This window comes from Columba livia, chromosome 9, assembly GCF_036013475.1.
Source record: "Columba livia isolate bColLiv1 breed racing homer chromosome 9, bColLiv1.pat.W.v2, whole genome shotgun sequence".
Classification (NCBI taxonomy): domain Eukaryota; kingdom Metazoa; phylum Chordata; class Aves; order Columbiformes; family Columbidae; genus Columba; species Columba livia.
The window spans coordinates 2,284,658-2,300,648 of record NC_088610.1 but is presented as its reverse complement, the minus strand read 5'-3'; the positions used below and the strand labels follow the sequence as shown (position 1 = coordinate 2,300,648).

Sequence of the window (15,991 nt, the reverse complement as noted above, 5' to 3'; positions counted from 1 at the left end):
ACATAATCCTCTGAGCTCCGCTCTCGCTAACGTGCAAAATGTTTGTGCGGTTGCTAAAAAGCTTCTGTTTCTTTAATGCCTTTTCTTCTCCGGTGACAGCCAGTGCTGCAGAATGTTTGCTTTCCCATCAGCTCTTTTACGTATTCTTTGTGATCAGCCTTATAAAACTATGAGAAGTGCCAGCGGGCACATCAGCAAACCGCAGGAATTCAACTCGTGCCGTTGGCATTTCCAGGTGCCTCCGAAAAGTCACTTTGTGTGCGTAAGCACAGCCCGTGCAGACCCGAGCGAGCGCGTCGCAGCAGCAGCCGCCTCCTCGGCCGCAACAGTGACGGGCGCGGGCATCGCTGTCCTCTAATTGCGTGTAAAATATCCACTGAAAACTGCCTCCTCTTAATTGCATTTTGCTTCCCCTGTCATTCCGATCCGTACGCATGATTACGCTGCACTAACCATGGGCCTCAGCGCTGTGTGACCTCCAGCCCAGGCGCCCTCAGAACCTTCAGCAGCAGCTGAATGAGGTTTCCTGAAAAAACACCCAGCTGAAAAGTTTTGTTTCTGCTGATCTTGCAGCAAATCAAGTCTCGAGCTTTAAACAACAAGGAATCATTAAATGAAATGGATTTCACCTGAAAGCAGAAGGAATTTGCGGATTAGATCAGCCAACCAGGAATGGAAACGCTGTCCTGAGGTTTAGGTGACTGACAAATAGCGCAGCTAAACCATCCTGATAACTATTAATACAGAGAACAAAGACATTTATAAGAACACCAAAGCAGACACCTTGCAGATATCATTTTGTTATACATTGTAATGTTCCACGTTTGCAAATTATTTGTCCCGAAGTGACTTTTCGCTCAGGTTCAGATGACAGGAGCAGTGCGGCCGGTGGCAGCAGCTGCGCAGGAACTGAAGGTGCCTCAGTTTTACTCTTTACCCTTGGACACCATCCAGTTCCCTCCCTGGTACGACCAGACCTGTGTCGGTCATCGATCTCAGCGCAAAACCTCACTGTAAGCAACCCCTAAATAAAATATTTGCAGCTAGAAGTATCCTTCATCCTGCTGCTGGTAAAATCAGTCGCATTTTTCTGACTTGAAGTGAAATTTCACGATGGGTTTGTTCCCAGCGGTTTTTTGGCCCGTTGTGCCCCAGCTCATTCAAGGCCGTTTGACAGAAGAGCCTGTAAATGTTTGTGCACTTGCTTCTTTTTACGCCTTGAGGTGAGACGTGAGTCCTCCCGCAGGGTGTTTTCAGGGTTTCCTTCTGAAACGGGCAAAATGTGAACTACACAGAAAAAGGAGGCGTTTACTAACACAAGCGTATAAATATTGGCTCTCAGTATTTCTATCTGGAGGTTCCCTTCCTGCACAGGGGTTTGTGCAGCACAGGAATTCCTGTGTGCGGTTGGTGCTGGGGGGACGGGGAGCACCGAGCTGCTCCGATTGAATGCGGAGCCGTTCCTGACTTTGCCGCTTCAGCGGCCGCAACCCGGCTCGTCCCGCAGCGCCCGAGCCGCCGCACCTCCTGCAGTTTGAGACCCGTAACACGCGTGCGCCACAGCGGGGATTTGGGGGTGGGTCTGGCAGGAAGCCGGAGAAACGCTTGAACTTCCGAAGGAACCGCTCTAAACGTTGCTGTTTCTCTCCAGGTGGTTTTATCAGCTTTAACGGCTCGTGGCGCGTGCAGGGGATCCTGGCCATGTCCCGCTCCTTGGGGGATTACCCTCTGAAGAATCTGAACGTTGTCATTCCCGACCCCGACATTCTTACCTTTGACCTGGACAAACTGCAGCCGGAGTTCATGATCCTGGCGTCAGACGGGCTGTGGGACGCGTTCAGCAACGAGGAAGCCGTGCGGTTCATCAAGGAACGCTTGGATGAGCCGCACTTTGGTGCCAAGAGCATAGTCCTACAGTCCTTTTACAGAGGATGTCCTGATAATATCACCGTGATGGTGGTGAAGTTCAGGAATAGCAGCAAAACAGAAGAACAGTAATTGCCGCTGGGGCTCTGCCGCACTCTGAACTTAGAACAAACTCGTACATTTTAAACGTAGTAGAAAGCTCTAGTAAATGCCGTTAAGATTCTACACAGAAGGAACAGATCCCTCTGGTCTTTGTTCCCTGCTTAGCAAAAGGAGCAATACAATAAATACTTTCTGAGTGATGATAAGGATTCAGCTCGTTCACATGTACCTGTCGCCCGTGACCTTGCTGCTCCTTAGAAACTAACTGTAACCTCCCATTTCAGAGTTTTCTTTACAAATCCCGTGTAGACTTTTCGTTTGACTCCTTGCTTCTCATTTCTGGCGGTCGAAGGTTCGCGCGGAGGCCCGAGTGACGGGGACGCTGCTGCCGGCGCTCGCGGGCGCGACTCCACAACGATGCTCTCGCGTCTCTCATCCATTTCCTTTTTTAATCTGCAGTGCTCAGGTTGTACAGGAAAAGGTTTGTGATTGTTGGCCTGTTATTGATATGAAGGAGGAAGAGGAGCCAACTCTTAACCTGCTACCACAGAACTGGCTCTCACTTTGTTCAACCTCCCGCCCCTTAAGTATTAATAAATCCCCGCCAAGCATGTGATGAGGTAGAGTTACCGAGTTACCTGAAGCCACATGTTTATTCAGTCTGTGCGTTACTCAGATTTAAACATCTCTTCTATGCCATATTGTGTTCAAACCAACCAATGTTAAACTCCAGCAAAATATCCTGATCCTGATACTTCCTATATCAAAACCTCGGTCTGCTGGGCTCGAGGAACGTGCCATTCACCGAGATTCAGCCCTTTATCAGGTTTTTGGCAAGGACTTTTCACAGGCCTGTACAGAAAGTGATGCGAGATAAAATTCATTTCATTAATGATTGTCTGGAAAACAAGAGGGCGTTCCTTGGAGCCACCTAGATGGAAGTGAAGCCTATCGAGAGACTTCCTTGTGCTGCTGCAGATTGATTTCTGGTGTTAATGAGGGGAAGACCACTTAAAAACCATTTTTCAGTATAATGTGTAAATGCCAGATATAAATGCTTCTGTTAAGTCTAGATAAAAAAGTGTTTAGATCTAACTTCCAGTATTTAATTGAATTTTGGAATCTGTGACTACTGTAGGGTTAAATGACAACAGCCTGTTGTTGGAGGTTGGGATTTTGGGTGGCTCACTGGCCCGTATCGTGTCGTACAACAGTCCATGGGGTTCCTTCCCCCAAAACGTGGTCCCGGATGATCCGCTCGAGTCTCATGTTTTCAGGGTGATGGAGTTGTCAGTATTTGGGTCCCGAGGTGAATCAGGGATAGAATGTGTTAACTGCCCTTGTCTGTTTTTTGGGTAAAGACACAATATTCCTTAGTTTAACTGTTCCCTGGCTCTCATCACCCACCTGCAGTGGTTTTGGGCAAGTGGCTGGTCCCTAAAGTACGGGCACGTGTTGTGGTTGTGCTGAGCGGGCAGAGTGCCCCTCCAGACAAAACGGGAAGAGCACGAATTTCTGCTTGAGCAGGAATCCCCATCTTAGTCACTTTTGTTATCTTTCCCCCAACAAACTCCCCTCCTTTAGTTTGTTTGGAGATAATAATGACTCTTAATTGGATGTGTTGCTATTACCAGTGCTGTTAAACTGTGTTCGCATCCTTGGGCACCTCTTCTCATCCCAGACGCTGGTAGAGCCCCTTGACTGAGCAACAGCCGAGTGATGAGCAGAGATCCAAGTGTCTGACGTCCCCTGCTCAGAGGATGGCAGGCTGTGGACTTTTAAAATCTCTCAAACAGTGCGTCTGGTGAATTTTAAATGCAACTTTGCAGTTAAATTGAGCAGCTAACAAAAAATGTTAATAACTGCAGGTTACCTTATTTTGAAAGGGTAGTTGAGGTCAGAGCGCTGTGAAATGAAAACCTTGTGTGGTATTTCCATGGGAGCGCTTAATCACGTCCTCACGGCAGCAGGATTGCAACTGCGGGCAGAGTTCAATGGTACGTGCAGCGTTTGCCTTTCCCTTCTGCTTCACAGGTGATGTTTCTGTCCTGCTGGCTTCACTTGGCAGGACAGCGTCTGGGTGTTTGTAGAACAGCTGCCAGGGAACAGGACAATTTGCCCCAGCAGCCTCCAGAGCCCTAAAGCAGAGGACGCCTACAGAGCAGGGTCACCAGCGCTAACCCGGCACGGGATTTAGGAAAACACACCGTGCAGAGCGATGTGGAACTGTCTGGCAGGCTTGGCAGGATATTTATTCCAGGATTCATTTACTCCGCCGCTCACAGGCCCATCCAGTCACCGCATCAGCCCCATTTCAACCTTGCACTGTCTGCACCTGCAACGATTGTTGTTTTAGCACCTTCAGTTTTCTTGGCAACACCCCCACCTCGGCAGCAGCTCCCTCCTGGCCAAAGGCAGCATGAGCTCTGGTAAGGTCTTTTGGTTATATTAATATTACTTTAAAGCACTAGTTGCAGCCACGTTAGGTTTAAAGGTGGGCTGCTGGAGGTGACGGGCCCGTCTTCCAGGTGCGCAGTGCCCACCTGTCCCCTGCTAGACGTCTCCAAGACGTTTTTAATCCAGTTCTAGACACCTGTAGCTTCCCAGTCATGTTGATCTGAGCCAAATTCCGTCGTGATACATAGGGCTGTTGGATGACAAGATTAAGCAGTGTATGTATTGGTTACACGACTTGGATGATCTGGGGTCTGATCCTCCGCTGCTGGAATGTGGATCCTGCATCTGGGAGGAGCTGCCGGAGCCTGTAGCAGGAACATCCCCCAGCGCTCGAGCACAAGGTGCTGCAGCCCCGACTCCATCCTGGTCCTGCTGCCCGGCCTGGCCACCTCCCAAAAAAAGGGGAGATGCCTTTTGCTTAAAGTGGCTCGTATTTGTGGAATATTTTGTTTAAGCCAGAGTAGCTCCATCGGTGACAGTTCATCCAGCAATGATGGTTTATAATGGCAGAAAACTGATATATTAAGTTGCTGCCAAAGAGCATCTTTTGTATGGTCTAATAGGAAAAAACATACCTTGTAATTAGTCACCTTGAAAGTACTTGAAAGAACTTGGGCTGTTCCCAGTGGTGTTGTAAACTAACAGTGTAACTCACCTGTAGTGCACATTAAAGCTTTTCCATTCTGCTCCTGGACTAGCAGGTAGTTTATCACTGATTACGTACCAGCGGGTTCGGACAAGGCTGTTTGTTCACTCCTCTGACAAAACGGCTTTGACCTTCACCGCTGGCGGCTCCTGGCAGGGACGGGATCCCGGCTCTAGATCCCGGCCTGGTTAGGCGGGATCACAGCTCCGTCTAGTGGCTGGCCTAAGCACCATAACCAGCAGGATTGGTAAAGTTAATAGTGAAAAATGTGTGATTTTAAGTCCCCCTTGCACAGTTCACAATTTTAAATGAATGAGCCCATTTTATTGACTGTTTAGATAAAGTAAATACCATTTGACATCATGTGTTGTCTGCTGACGTGTGGACACAAGGTCAGTACCAAAACTGCTGCTGATGTGTTTACATTATTTTACCATTGACACGTGGTAAACTGAAAAAAATAATAGTGAAGTTTTTAGAATACAGAATTGAGTACTAAAGCCTGAACAACAGTGTTTGCTACACAAACACTAGATCTTGAAAATGAGGGAGTTTTGTTGCCTCTCAGAATACATGCTTTAAATAATCATAATATATTGCTAATGCAGCTGATGCTTATTTTACAGATAAACATTTAGGAAGTGATTATACTAAAAACCCCTCACCAGCCTTTCATTTCCTAAAGGAGGTTTGAGGCCTCCATCCCGCAGCCCGGCTGTACGGAACAGCAAGGTTAACATTGAGAACGTTCTGCTGGGGTTCGGCAGCCGCTGCCCCTCGGCGGGGTCCCTGTGTTTATAACGCACCCTTCTGCACCTGAGGACTCGTATCTATGAAGATAGCTACAATTAAGTTAAAATGTATTTGAATTTTAAACCACTGATTGATATAGTGCTGACTATATACGGCTTAGGCAAGCAGCTGGTTTACAAATAGTTTTCCCTTAGGTAACGAAGTTCAAGGCATCAGTTGTCTCTTGTTCTATACAATAGGCCAGATGCTCCTTTAAGCCAAACGTGCAGCCAAAGTCCGTCTAAAGCCATCAGTAAAGAGGCTCAAATCGAGAGCAATTCTGGACTAAAGAGCTGAAACCCAGTTTTGTGAGTAGGTCAGCTCAGTGTTACAGAAGAACTCTGACTGAGTTGAGCAATAAGGAAATAAAGCACTTTTTCCTGCATTTATATGGCCGGCCCTATGCTCCTTTGAGCCTGTGGAGCCGCATCGGTACTTCGAGGGAGGCAGATATTAGTCAATATATTCATCAATGATTTGGATGAGGGAATAGAAGATAAACCTTAGGAAAATATTGCAAACCGTCTATGTCCTGTTAGTACTGAACCGATCATAAGGAATCAATAAAGCCCCTGAGTTTGCAGCACGTACTATTTCATGGCTTATTGTGAACCTGTTTGTTCAACGCACAAAACATTTAAACCTTTTAACTCTTCTGAAATACCATCCAGGTATGGACAGTCTTGACGTCCTGCCCTGTAAAGCCCTTTTGCTGCCCCCCCAGCTGTGGTTTCCAGACATCGCTGACCAAGAGATTATTACTATAATTATTATTATTAGGCTTTTCAAGGTAGAAAGCCCCACACTTTTCACATCCAAATCCCAAGCGCTTGGAGTCCTGATTTAATTTGTCTTTCTGAACCACTTGCCTGCACAAGAACCTTTGGATTTAGGAACATCTCAGCCTGTGGTTGAAGCTTCATCCTCAGTACAATACTGCAGGCAGACGCAATAAAATTTGGGCCAACTGCCGACTTTAATGCTGCCTTACATGAGTTCACAGTCTTTGCACGGCTGCTCACACAAGAAACTTCCCTGATATTTGCTTTAAGCAGAAACATTAGCTCAGTTGTGAATTTTTATGGTCTTTTAAGCAATAATAAGGTCAGAGTCAAATATGAACGCAAAAGCCTTCAAGACCATGATCAGTGTTATTGTTCTGGGGCACAAATATTGAAAACACCTTGTTTGGTGGTGGGTGCATGTTTCTTGCAGCCTTTGCTGTAATACCCGGTTCTTATTCCCTCGCCAGGAGCACCAGCTGCTTTAGCTGCCCGGGTTCTTTCATCAATACATTTATTTGACAAAGCAATACAAGCCATGCTGGACTATCAGTGTTCTTGCGAAAATAATGTTTCTAAACACTTAACATGGCAGGCGTAGGAAAAAGGAAGAGGTGGTGGGTTTTTTAAGGTGTACAAATGATCAAAGAGCAGGTTAAACATCTCTCCTGGAGCGCTCAGGACCTGACAACAGCACAGCAACCGAATCACAGGTCCCAAAAGCACAGGAACAGCCGGAGTTTCACCCGTTTCTAGAACCACAGCAGCATGCTGCCCTCAGTTATGCAATACTGTACCTTTAGCTATTGAGTTTAACGAAATAAATCTATTTTTTAAAAACTTTGATCTTCTTAACATACATTCTTAGACTGCTGACATCTGAAATACTCGTCTAGAGAGAATTCTCCCCAAGACCGCATTTTTATATCTAAAACCAAATAACACACCCCATAATTCCATCACAAAATCAGGTGCAGTTGTTGTAAAGAGCAAAATTCCATACTGACCATAATCACAACGTAAAAAACACGGTGAAACCTCAAAGTTGGTCCTGGAGGTTTCTGCACCTGGTGTAATTTGTCTCTAAGAGACGACGTGAAGAGCAGCCCCGTGTAAATACGTCACCGGCCCCGCTGGAGCAGGAGGCGGCAGCTCCGGGAGGTACCTGTAGCACCTGCGCTGTGTAGTGGACGTGTCAAGAATAATCATGTTAATGCAATTGCCAATTCTGTATTGTTGTCTATTAGAAGTGTAAACTACTGAAAACTCGGCCTTGCAGATATGAATAAAGTGATTAAAATACCCATCTTTACAGATATAATGATGTTTGTCCTCTTTAAGAAACACAAATCTTGGCATTTCTTTCTTTTTTCGTTTTAAGATTTGAAGAGAACTATTGTAAAAACAGATAGAAATGCATCTGTTCTGATCTTTGCTGCGTGGTTCCAGCACTCTCAGGGTCTGTGCACAGATGTGTATCTGTGCGTTTCGATCATCCTGATGTACGAGATGTCTGATAACTCCACCGCACACAAACTCACCCCGTGAACATTATCAGACACCCAAGCAATTTTATTTTCTACGTCTACATTCCTAGATACACACACACAAAGTGCATCCCATTGGCAGAATTTCCCATTGGCTTCTGCAGACCCCACAGGGTCCCCAGGTTTGTAACACTCTGCAAACATTCCAGAGGTGTTGGTGTTTGAATTCCGTGCTGTAAAACCCTCGGGAGGATCAGAGGTGATATTTTGAACAAAGGAGGTTGTTGGGCAGAGAACAAACACCTAAAGGTGGCGAGGGATGATTCAGTTGCAAAAACAATAAGAAAAAAATGCAGTTAGTAATTTGGGAATTATCTTCAAGGCTACTTTCTTGGCATAAACATTCTTGCTCGGTGACATTTCACGTCAGGGCAGGTACATGAGAAAGCGCATTGGGAATGCTCAGTATTTTTATTTAGGAACATCCCAGGGCAATTCTGCCGTTGGGTCCCATGGGCAGCTCTGGGTTTGGGTTGCGTTGCCCTGGACTTCAAACATTTTTACACCAAATAGGTTGAAGTTTATAGATAAATACAGAATCAAAGGCAAGTAACTGACGTGTCTGCTGATAAATCCTGCCAAAACCTGATGATTTCACTCGGTGTAAGGCCATGTACTGCAACCAAATGTCGATACTTACAGATATCAAAATCAATTTTATAAAGAAAAAATTTATTATCTTCTGGAATACTGATGTTCACTTTAAGCATATTTAAGCAAATTCCAACATAAACATCCTCAAATTTAATGGGTTTGACATGACTCATCAGTTCATAAATCCTCAGAGCCAGTTTTCCATCCAGTATATAACCCATCCCACTGCAATAGGGAGGATACGTCTTGAACGGATATTCATCATAAGAGATGTACGTCTTTTTGGAAAAGCCTCTGTAGGCGAAGTTATCTACAAGAGGATAGCCAATAAAAACATTTTTTGAGGAATTCAGCTTCAGAAGAGATTTGACCAGGTTCGGGGTGTTGATGAAGACGTCGCTATCGGTTTTCATGAGGAACCTCACGTTTGAGCAGAACTCGGTGACCCACCTGAAGCCCATGATCGTTTTCAAGGTGAGATTGTCGTAGGTGTCCAGAAAATCCTGGCGAATTATGTCACCGTAGAGGATGTTTTCATCTTCCACTGACAACACAGCAGCGTCGGCTTCTCTTCGAGTCTCCTGCCCCAGTAAGAACAGCGTTAGAACTCGATGTCCCCACCACAAGTCCCGAGATCCCCACGTTATCCTGATGGCCTGTCTTGATTTCACGTCCTCGGGATGCGAAGTCACCAAGATGACCAGGAACGGATCGATGTCTTCGCATTTCAGGTGCTCCCGCAACGTGAAGAGGTAGCGTTGCTTGTAAACTGGCTCGTATTCATAGAAATACATCAGGTTTGTCTGCTTAATCCCAGCGTTGGGGGAAAAGCTTACGTACCAAATTGTTACGGCAGAAAATACAAGGAGAAACAAAAATATCCATTTTAGTGCTCGCATATACATGACACTGACTAGAACTTTGCAGAAGTGCGTCAGCGACCTCCAAAATCTCTACCACAAGTCCTGCAGCATGTCTCCTGCTGAAAAAGAAATGGAAAAGTAGCATTCAGAATGCTGTTGTTCAAATATTATGTTTTTCTTACCTTGTCCAAGATCCAAGACTCGCTGGCGCAGCCGTTACAACATCGTGTGCCCCACATGTCTGCGTGTGTCACAGAACGAGCACAACGCTGAGCTGGTGATACTGATTGAAACCGTAGAGGTTTCGCCTCAGAAATTTCCCCTGCACAAACCCCGTCGAGCACCGTGACCCCAGAGATCTCCACACATCATCTCCGACTCCGCTCAGTCTCGAGGAAGGAACATTGTGCGCAAAATCTAATGGCTACAAAAGTGCTCAGCAAATTGATGTTCAGAAGTTTTGATTTAAAGAAAGGAAGTCCTAAAAACTAGTAGTTCTCATAAGCTGGAGCAGATCAGCCAAGAAAACAGGCAGAAAGAGAAGTACAAGGAAATATTTCGTCCCTCATGTGAGGGTGGAGCGGCTCGTGTCCTCAGTTTTGACTGAGAACAAGCAAAGCCACGTCCTGACGAGCAGCGTCAGAGCAGCAGCCGCAAACACAAACGTGTCGTGACAGACTGCCCAGAGAAACGGCTCCTGCAACGCGCAGCGTGATACGGCAATCGGTTAATAGGCACACATTAGAAAATAAATCATGTGATTGAATAAAGGGGCATCGCAACTGATTCTGGCACAGCAGCTTTACAGCTGACAGAACGGGAGCAGCAGGGAATCCGCTGCAGCAGATGAGCTTCCAATCTTCAAGAAGTTTTGTAATTTTTTCTAGTATTTTCCATTTTAAGCCAACAAAACGCTACAGAATCTTCCTGCTACTTGTCATCCGTTTAGGTTTTAAAGAATAAGGGATCCCACCCGCAGTATTTGCATGAAAACCCCTACCCCCGGTGCATGGGAAGCGACGTTCACTCAGCTCCATCAGCAAAGCCACACAAACAAAGCAGCCGCGGGCACCAGCGATGGAGACGGGGCAGAGCTGTTTCTGGCCTGGGACACACACCTTGGTGTGAGCCCAACCCCGTGGCGTCCACGCTGAAGATGGTACCACGGTGTCAGGGTAGATATTCAAATCTATGCATCATTCCAAAACTAGATTTAAAAAGAGAATCGCAGTCCTCTACCCCCCATTTGGCAGCACTTGCCTTTGCTGTATTTCTTTAAAACTACATTGGCTGTGAACATAATGTACCTTTAAGCCAAAATAATTACAAAATAATTAAGCTGTCACTGTGGGAGCTCCCAATAATTTCTAACATTTGCAGTATTTACCCCGCACTGTAAGGTATCCACAAAGATACAGGTAAGGATGATGGAAGGTCCCATTTCAAAACACAAGTAATTACTATTGAACTTATATTTTAAATGACCACTGCAAGGCTTGTAAATGTTTTACATTTTTTTAAACAAATCCAAACCCCAACATCGCATGCTAGAAATCAGGAGAATTTAAATCGCCAGAGCCCACTTGCCTTGTATTTCTGTGTACAATCTGACTTTAAATGAACGATGCGTTAAGAGAAGCATTTGGTGCACCCTTCACCAGCGATACAGAGCGCATCTCTTAAAATGTGTTAGAGCAGTTTTACACAAACAGCTGCTGAAATAGAAGAACTGAGCCCTTTCAAAGCTGCGTGGCTCCAAAAATGCTCCATGGCAACACGATTCAGTCCTAACAGGATTCACTTCCTAACGTGACCAACGTCCCATCTTATAGACACGTAAAACCTCCAAAATTTTGTGTTGATCCACCTCTTTTTCTTCACAAGAATCAAACACAGTTAGAAGAGAAGTTTGGCAGGTGCAGAGGAAACTCATTGGGTGTGCTCAGATTACATTTAGGGAACTCGACTATAACCACAAAAAATCAGATTTGCAATCTGGTACTTACTTGTCAGCTTTGTGGGAGGGAAAAATTAAAATGCTCCATTTTTCTCTTTATTTACCAGCCTGGATTTCAGTGAACAATATGAAAAATATACACTGGAAGAAAATAACCTGAGTTATATATCAGTGCTTATATATTTGACGTTATATAAGTAGCATTTCTCAGGGTTCGATGATCAATTTAAAGCACACCAAAGTTTGATCAGTTCTTGACTACCTAACGGAAGAATAATCCGATTAGAACGACCTTGATTCCTTATGGACAGAAAAGCCATTTTGAAGAACAGAACTGAAGATCAATGCCTGATCTGCTACATAATGAAAAATCTGAGAATATTCAAAACACAGGCAGCAATCCTCCACCGTCACTAAGCACAGAACTTCAAACACACAGAGAATAATGGGAAAATTAAAGGGGAAACCCTCACCACAGCCCTTATGGGAAAATCCTCTTTTCTTCCTCTTTCAAATGCTTGAAGTAAGGAGGCTGAAGGAGTGAGGTCTGAAAGTCGAGCGGGCACTTTAGCTTGGAGGTGCTGCAGCTGCAGAGCTCCAGCGATGCCCAGGACAGGTCCTTATGGCTTCCAGGCTTTATTTCCCAGCAGGTTTTGGCTTCCAGCTGCACCCAGGCAAGAATCGCTCCTTCCAGGGAAATCCTGTGATTTCCTGCAAGCTGGCGCCTTGCTGGAACTGCACGTAGAGTCTGAGATTGTGCTGACAGATAAAACCGATGGACTTCAAAAGAACTGCAAGCAGGCGTGTACTGAGCGTGCTCTAGAACGTCAGATCTATTTCTCACTCTGCTAGAGCTTGGGAATTCCTTGACAGGAAAAAGGTGGCAAATTCTCATTATCATTAAAATATAATAGTTACCAGCTACCAGCTACCAGCAGAAACAACTTGGAAATCTCTTGCTGTTCCTGTTTCCTCATGTACTTTGCCTGGGTTGCTGCCAACGAGAACCAGAGGAATTTTTGCAAGATCCTGAGCTGTGATGGCCGAGTACAACAATTCTTTTAAGGTTATTTTAAATAGCCTTTAACAGTGACTTTCTCTCTCTTCAAATTGCCCTTTCATAACCTATAGATTAATTGAGAGGGCACAGCCCAAGAGGTCGAATTCCTTAAGAGGAAATCTGCCCGCTGCAGAAAACATATACAAAAATGAAAGCCATGTAACTGCTGTTTGAAAAGGGAAAAAGCGCTGACACAATTGTGTCCACACGAGGCACCCCGGCAGGCCGCTCCATCCCCCGCACCCCCGGGGGGCGGCCGGGCCCGTTCCCTCCGCGCCCCCCGCCATGAGCAGCCGCGCTGACCCCTCGCCGGTACCGTCGCTGTTGTCCCCGTTGTCCCCGCGGCTTCCGCTGCCACCGCCGCCCTCTGTCAGCCCGGCGGGGCGGGGCGGGGCGGGGCGGGGCGGGGCGCTGCCTCCCGGCCCCGGCCCCTCCGAGCAGCGGCCGCCTCCGCCCGCCGGGCCCGGCCGCCCGCAGCGCCTGGGGCGGGAAGCGGCTCTGGCCCCGCAGGGCTCCAGCGAGTTCCGTTCTTTGCACATCCCGGTATATGGGTTCCAGGGAAGAACACACCGGCGTTTCCAAATTCAACTTGCTCTCTCGCTGCAGGTTCCAGGCTTGATCGTGCTGAGGGTTCACCCCCAAGCCTCCATAAATTATGACATTAATTATATTTTGTAACGTTACAAACTGGATACAAACTGAAACACAGGAAGTTCCACTTAAATATTCATCGATGACTTGGATGAGGCAATAGAGTGCATTATCAGCAAGTTTGCTGATGACGCCAAGCTGGGAGGAGTGGTGACACGCCAGAGGCTGTGCTGTCATCAGAGACCTGGACAGGCTGGAGAGCTGAAATATAACAAGGGCAAGTGTAGAGTCTGGGCAGGAACAACCCAGGTTCCAGTATAAGCTGGGGGATGACCTATTAGAGAGCAGTGTAGGGGAAAGGGACCTGGAATATTGTGTCCAGTTCTGGCCCCTCAGTTCCAGCAGGACAGGGAACTGCTGGAGAGAGTCCAGCGCAGGGCAACAAAGATGATGGAGTGGAGCATCTCCCGTGTGAGGAAAGGCTGAGGGAGCTGGGGCTCTGGAGCTGGACAAGAGGAGACTGAGGGGTGACTCATTCATGGGGATCAACATGGAAAGGGGGAGTGTCAGGAGGATGGAGCCAGGCTCGTCTCGGTAACAACCAACAGTAAGACAAGGGGCAATGGGTGCAAACTGGAACACAAAAGGCTCCACTTAAATTTGAGAAGAAACTTGTTCCTGGTGAGGGTGGCAGAGCCTGGCCCAGGCTGCCCAGGGGGTTGTGGAGTCTCCTTCTCTGCAGACATTCCAACCCGCCTGGACACCTTCCTGTGTAACCTCATCTGGGTGTTCCTGCTCCATGGGGGGATTGCACTGGATGAGCTTGCCAGGGCCCTTCCAATCACTGACATCCTGTGATACAAAAGCGCACAGCATGGGGGCATATCCTGCCCGGACAACTTGGGAATCTACATAGTTTATGTAAATCTATGCATTTTACGAAAGGGTTGTTGTGCAAAGTTTGAGTTCAGATTAGTTGATGGAAAATCATCTGAGTTCTGGTTTATTGCTGTGGGTTTTTTAAACCAAATGTATAGGCAAACCCTGCACAAGCAAGATAGCCTCACCCAGCAGAGCAAACACACCTTTGGACACATCAAAGGAAGACTTCTCGCTCTTTAAATATTCACCTCTGGGTGCAAATGGAGATGTAGAACCGGTGTGAGGAAGGCCGTGTCCTGCTGTATCTTGTGCAGATGCGGACAGCTCTGTTTCCATCTCATGCTGGAAGTAATTTCCCGAAGTAATGCGGGAAATGGTTGCTGGAAGCAGCTCTGCATCACAAAATCATGCTCTGAACCAAACTCATGTTTCACGTGGGTAGTTAAAAACTGCAAAACCATGGAGTCCTCAGAAGGGAGCTGTTCTGTCCTGGAAATAAATGTAATTAGCTCATAAAAAGTCAAACATCGCTTAATCATTTCTTTGAAGTTGAGCCCATGAATATCGAATACAGTTGGAGCAAACGTCTAGAGCAGAGAACTGTGAGTAATGGTTAAATGGCTGCTCTACATTATTTATAAAGAAATGCAAACGCTTTCTTCCCTCATTTAATACATCATGACCTGCTCCTGAAACAAATCCTACTTGTAATCTATACACGTTATTAAACATGGAAAAACGCACAAGAGTGAGTGTGTCACTGCCCTCTTCCATTGCCCCCAATTAGTTCTGGTCTAACCCTTTAAGCTTCAAGAGAAACCAGATGATAACTTGTCTGTCAAGACTGACGTTCATTTTACGCAACATGTGTAATATCTGAGCAACCAATGTCGCAATTATCAAAATGATTACCCTATCAGTCAGCGGCTCGCTCAGCCAGAAGATCTTTACGTCTTTTTTGCTGATTATGTGCTTTCTGAAGCAAAGACAAATGGCAATAACTAATACTAGTGCTTCTGGGTATAAGGGCAAATAATTATTGCAATATTCGGTATGTGTTGGACCAACCCAACGTAAATCTACTAACTGTCCAAAAAACTGAGATTTGACATGAATTAAATAATATTAGACTAAATTTTCTACATCCTCTGTTTTTATTCTACTGTTTAGAATGCTGCCCAAAAAATGATCTTTTGATTGAGGCTCAGTTATTTCCCCCCTTCTTGTTCCTCTCCTGAAGGAAATCTTCATCCTAGATCAGTGGGTAACAACAGAATAGAGCACAATGAAGCTAATTTTTAATTTCAAGTAGCTGAATCACAGTAATGGCCACATCATAAGACCTACATTTAGTCTCCACCATGCAGAGTTACTCACCGAGTTTACAACTTGGCGTAATCAAAGCAGACAACTTCACGCATGGGTGAGGAGGAAGAGCAGCCGATGGAGGCCGAGGCAGTCAGAGCAGAGCACGTTTTTCAGTGGCGTTCGCTCATTGTTTTATTGAGTGTTTGTTCCCATGTAGACTCACGTTAGAAACGTCCTGAGATTAATTTGTTGCTGGGAGATCGAGATGCACCGATATTTCAGGTACCTCATCATTTTGTAGATTGGTTAAGTAGGGACAAACCATAAGATTTCTCCTGCATCTATATTTCATTCCTTTTCCAAAGCAGATGCAGTAATAAAGGGATCTTTCTCTCTGGGCACACACTGAAACATGGGACACGGCAGTTCCCGGACCACAGCATTAGGGACCATAACCAGGTACACACGATTTTACAATGTAAAGAGCTCTTAAACAGTCACGTAAGTGTGGATCGATGTTCAAACATGTTCAAAGACTGTAACC

At 46.0% G+C, this 15,991-nt stretch overlaps 2 protein-coding genes across 12 annotated transcripts in view; one reads left to right on the top strand and one right to left on the bottom strand.

The window, feature by feature from the left end:
- PPM1L (protein phosphatase, Mg2+/Mn2+ dependent 1L) overlaps window positions 1-7,951 on the top strand; it is an 89,144-nt gene extending 81,193 nt beyond the window's left edge. For 2 of the 3 annotated variants that reach the window (XM_065073450.1, XM_065073451.1), the window contains exon 4: window positions 1,652-7,951. In XM_065073450.1, coding sequence (XP_064929522.1) covers window positions 1,652-1,998 — 347 coding nt within the window. In that variant the 3' untranslated portion in view covers window positions 1,999-7,951. The remainder of the gene's footprint in view (window positions 1-1,651) is intronic. The other variant, XM_005507195.3, reaches the window with a different exon arrangement.
- Window positions 7,952-8,196: 245 nt separating this feature from the next.
- B3GALNT1 (beta-1,3-N-acetylgalactosaminyltransferase 1 (Globoside blood group)) lies at window positions 8,197-13,077 on the bottom strand. Of its 9 annotated transcripts, none has more exons than XM_065073455.1 (3): window positions 12,983-13,000; window positions 11,656-11,747; window positions 8,197-9,768 (listed from the first exon to the last, which is right to left on the bottom strand). In XM_065073455.1, the coding sequence occupies exon 3, from the start codon at window positions 9,689-9,691 to the stop codon at window positions 8,732-8,734; it is 960 nt and encodes a 319-aa protein (XP_064929527.1). In that variant the 5' UTR covers window positions 9,692-9,768; window positions 11,656-11,747; window positions 12,983-13,000; the 3' UTR covers window positions 8,197-8,731. The 9 variants fall into 9 exon arrangements, with proteins under 9 accessions (XP_064929527.1, XP_064929526.1, XP_064929529.1 ...); XM_065073454.1 differs by lacking the exon at window positions 12,983-13,000 and adding an exon at window positions 12,080-12,208; XM_065073457.1 differs by lacking the exon at window positions 12,983-13,000 and adding an exon at window positions 12,080-12,208 and having other exon boundaries at window positions 8,197-9,765.
- Between the last annotated feature and the right edge of the window lie 2,914 nt (window positions 13,078-15,991).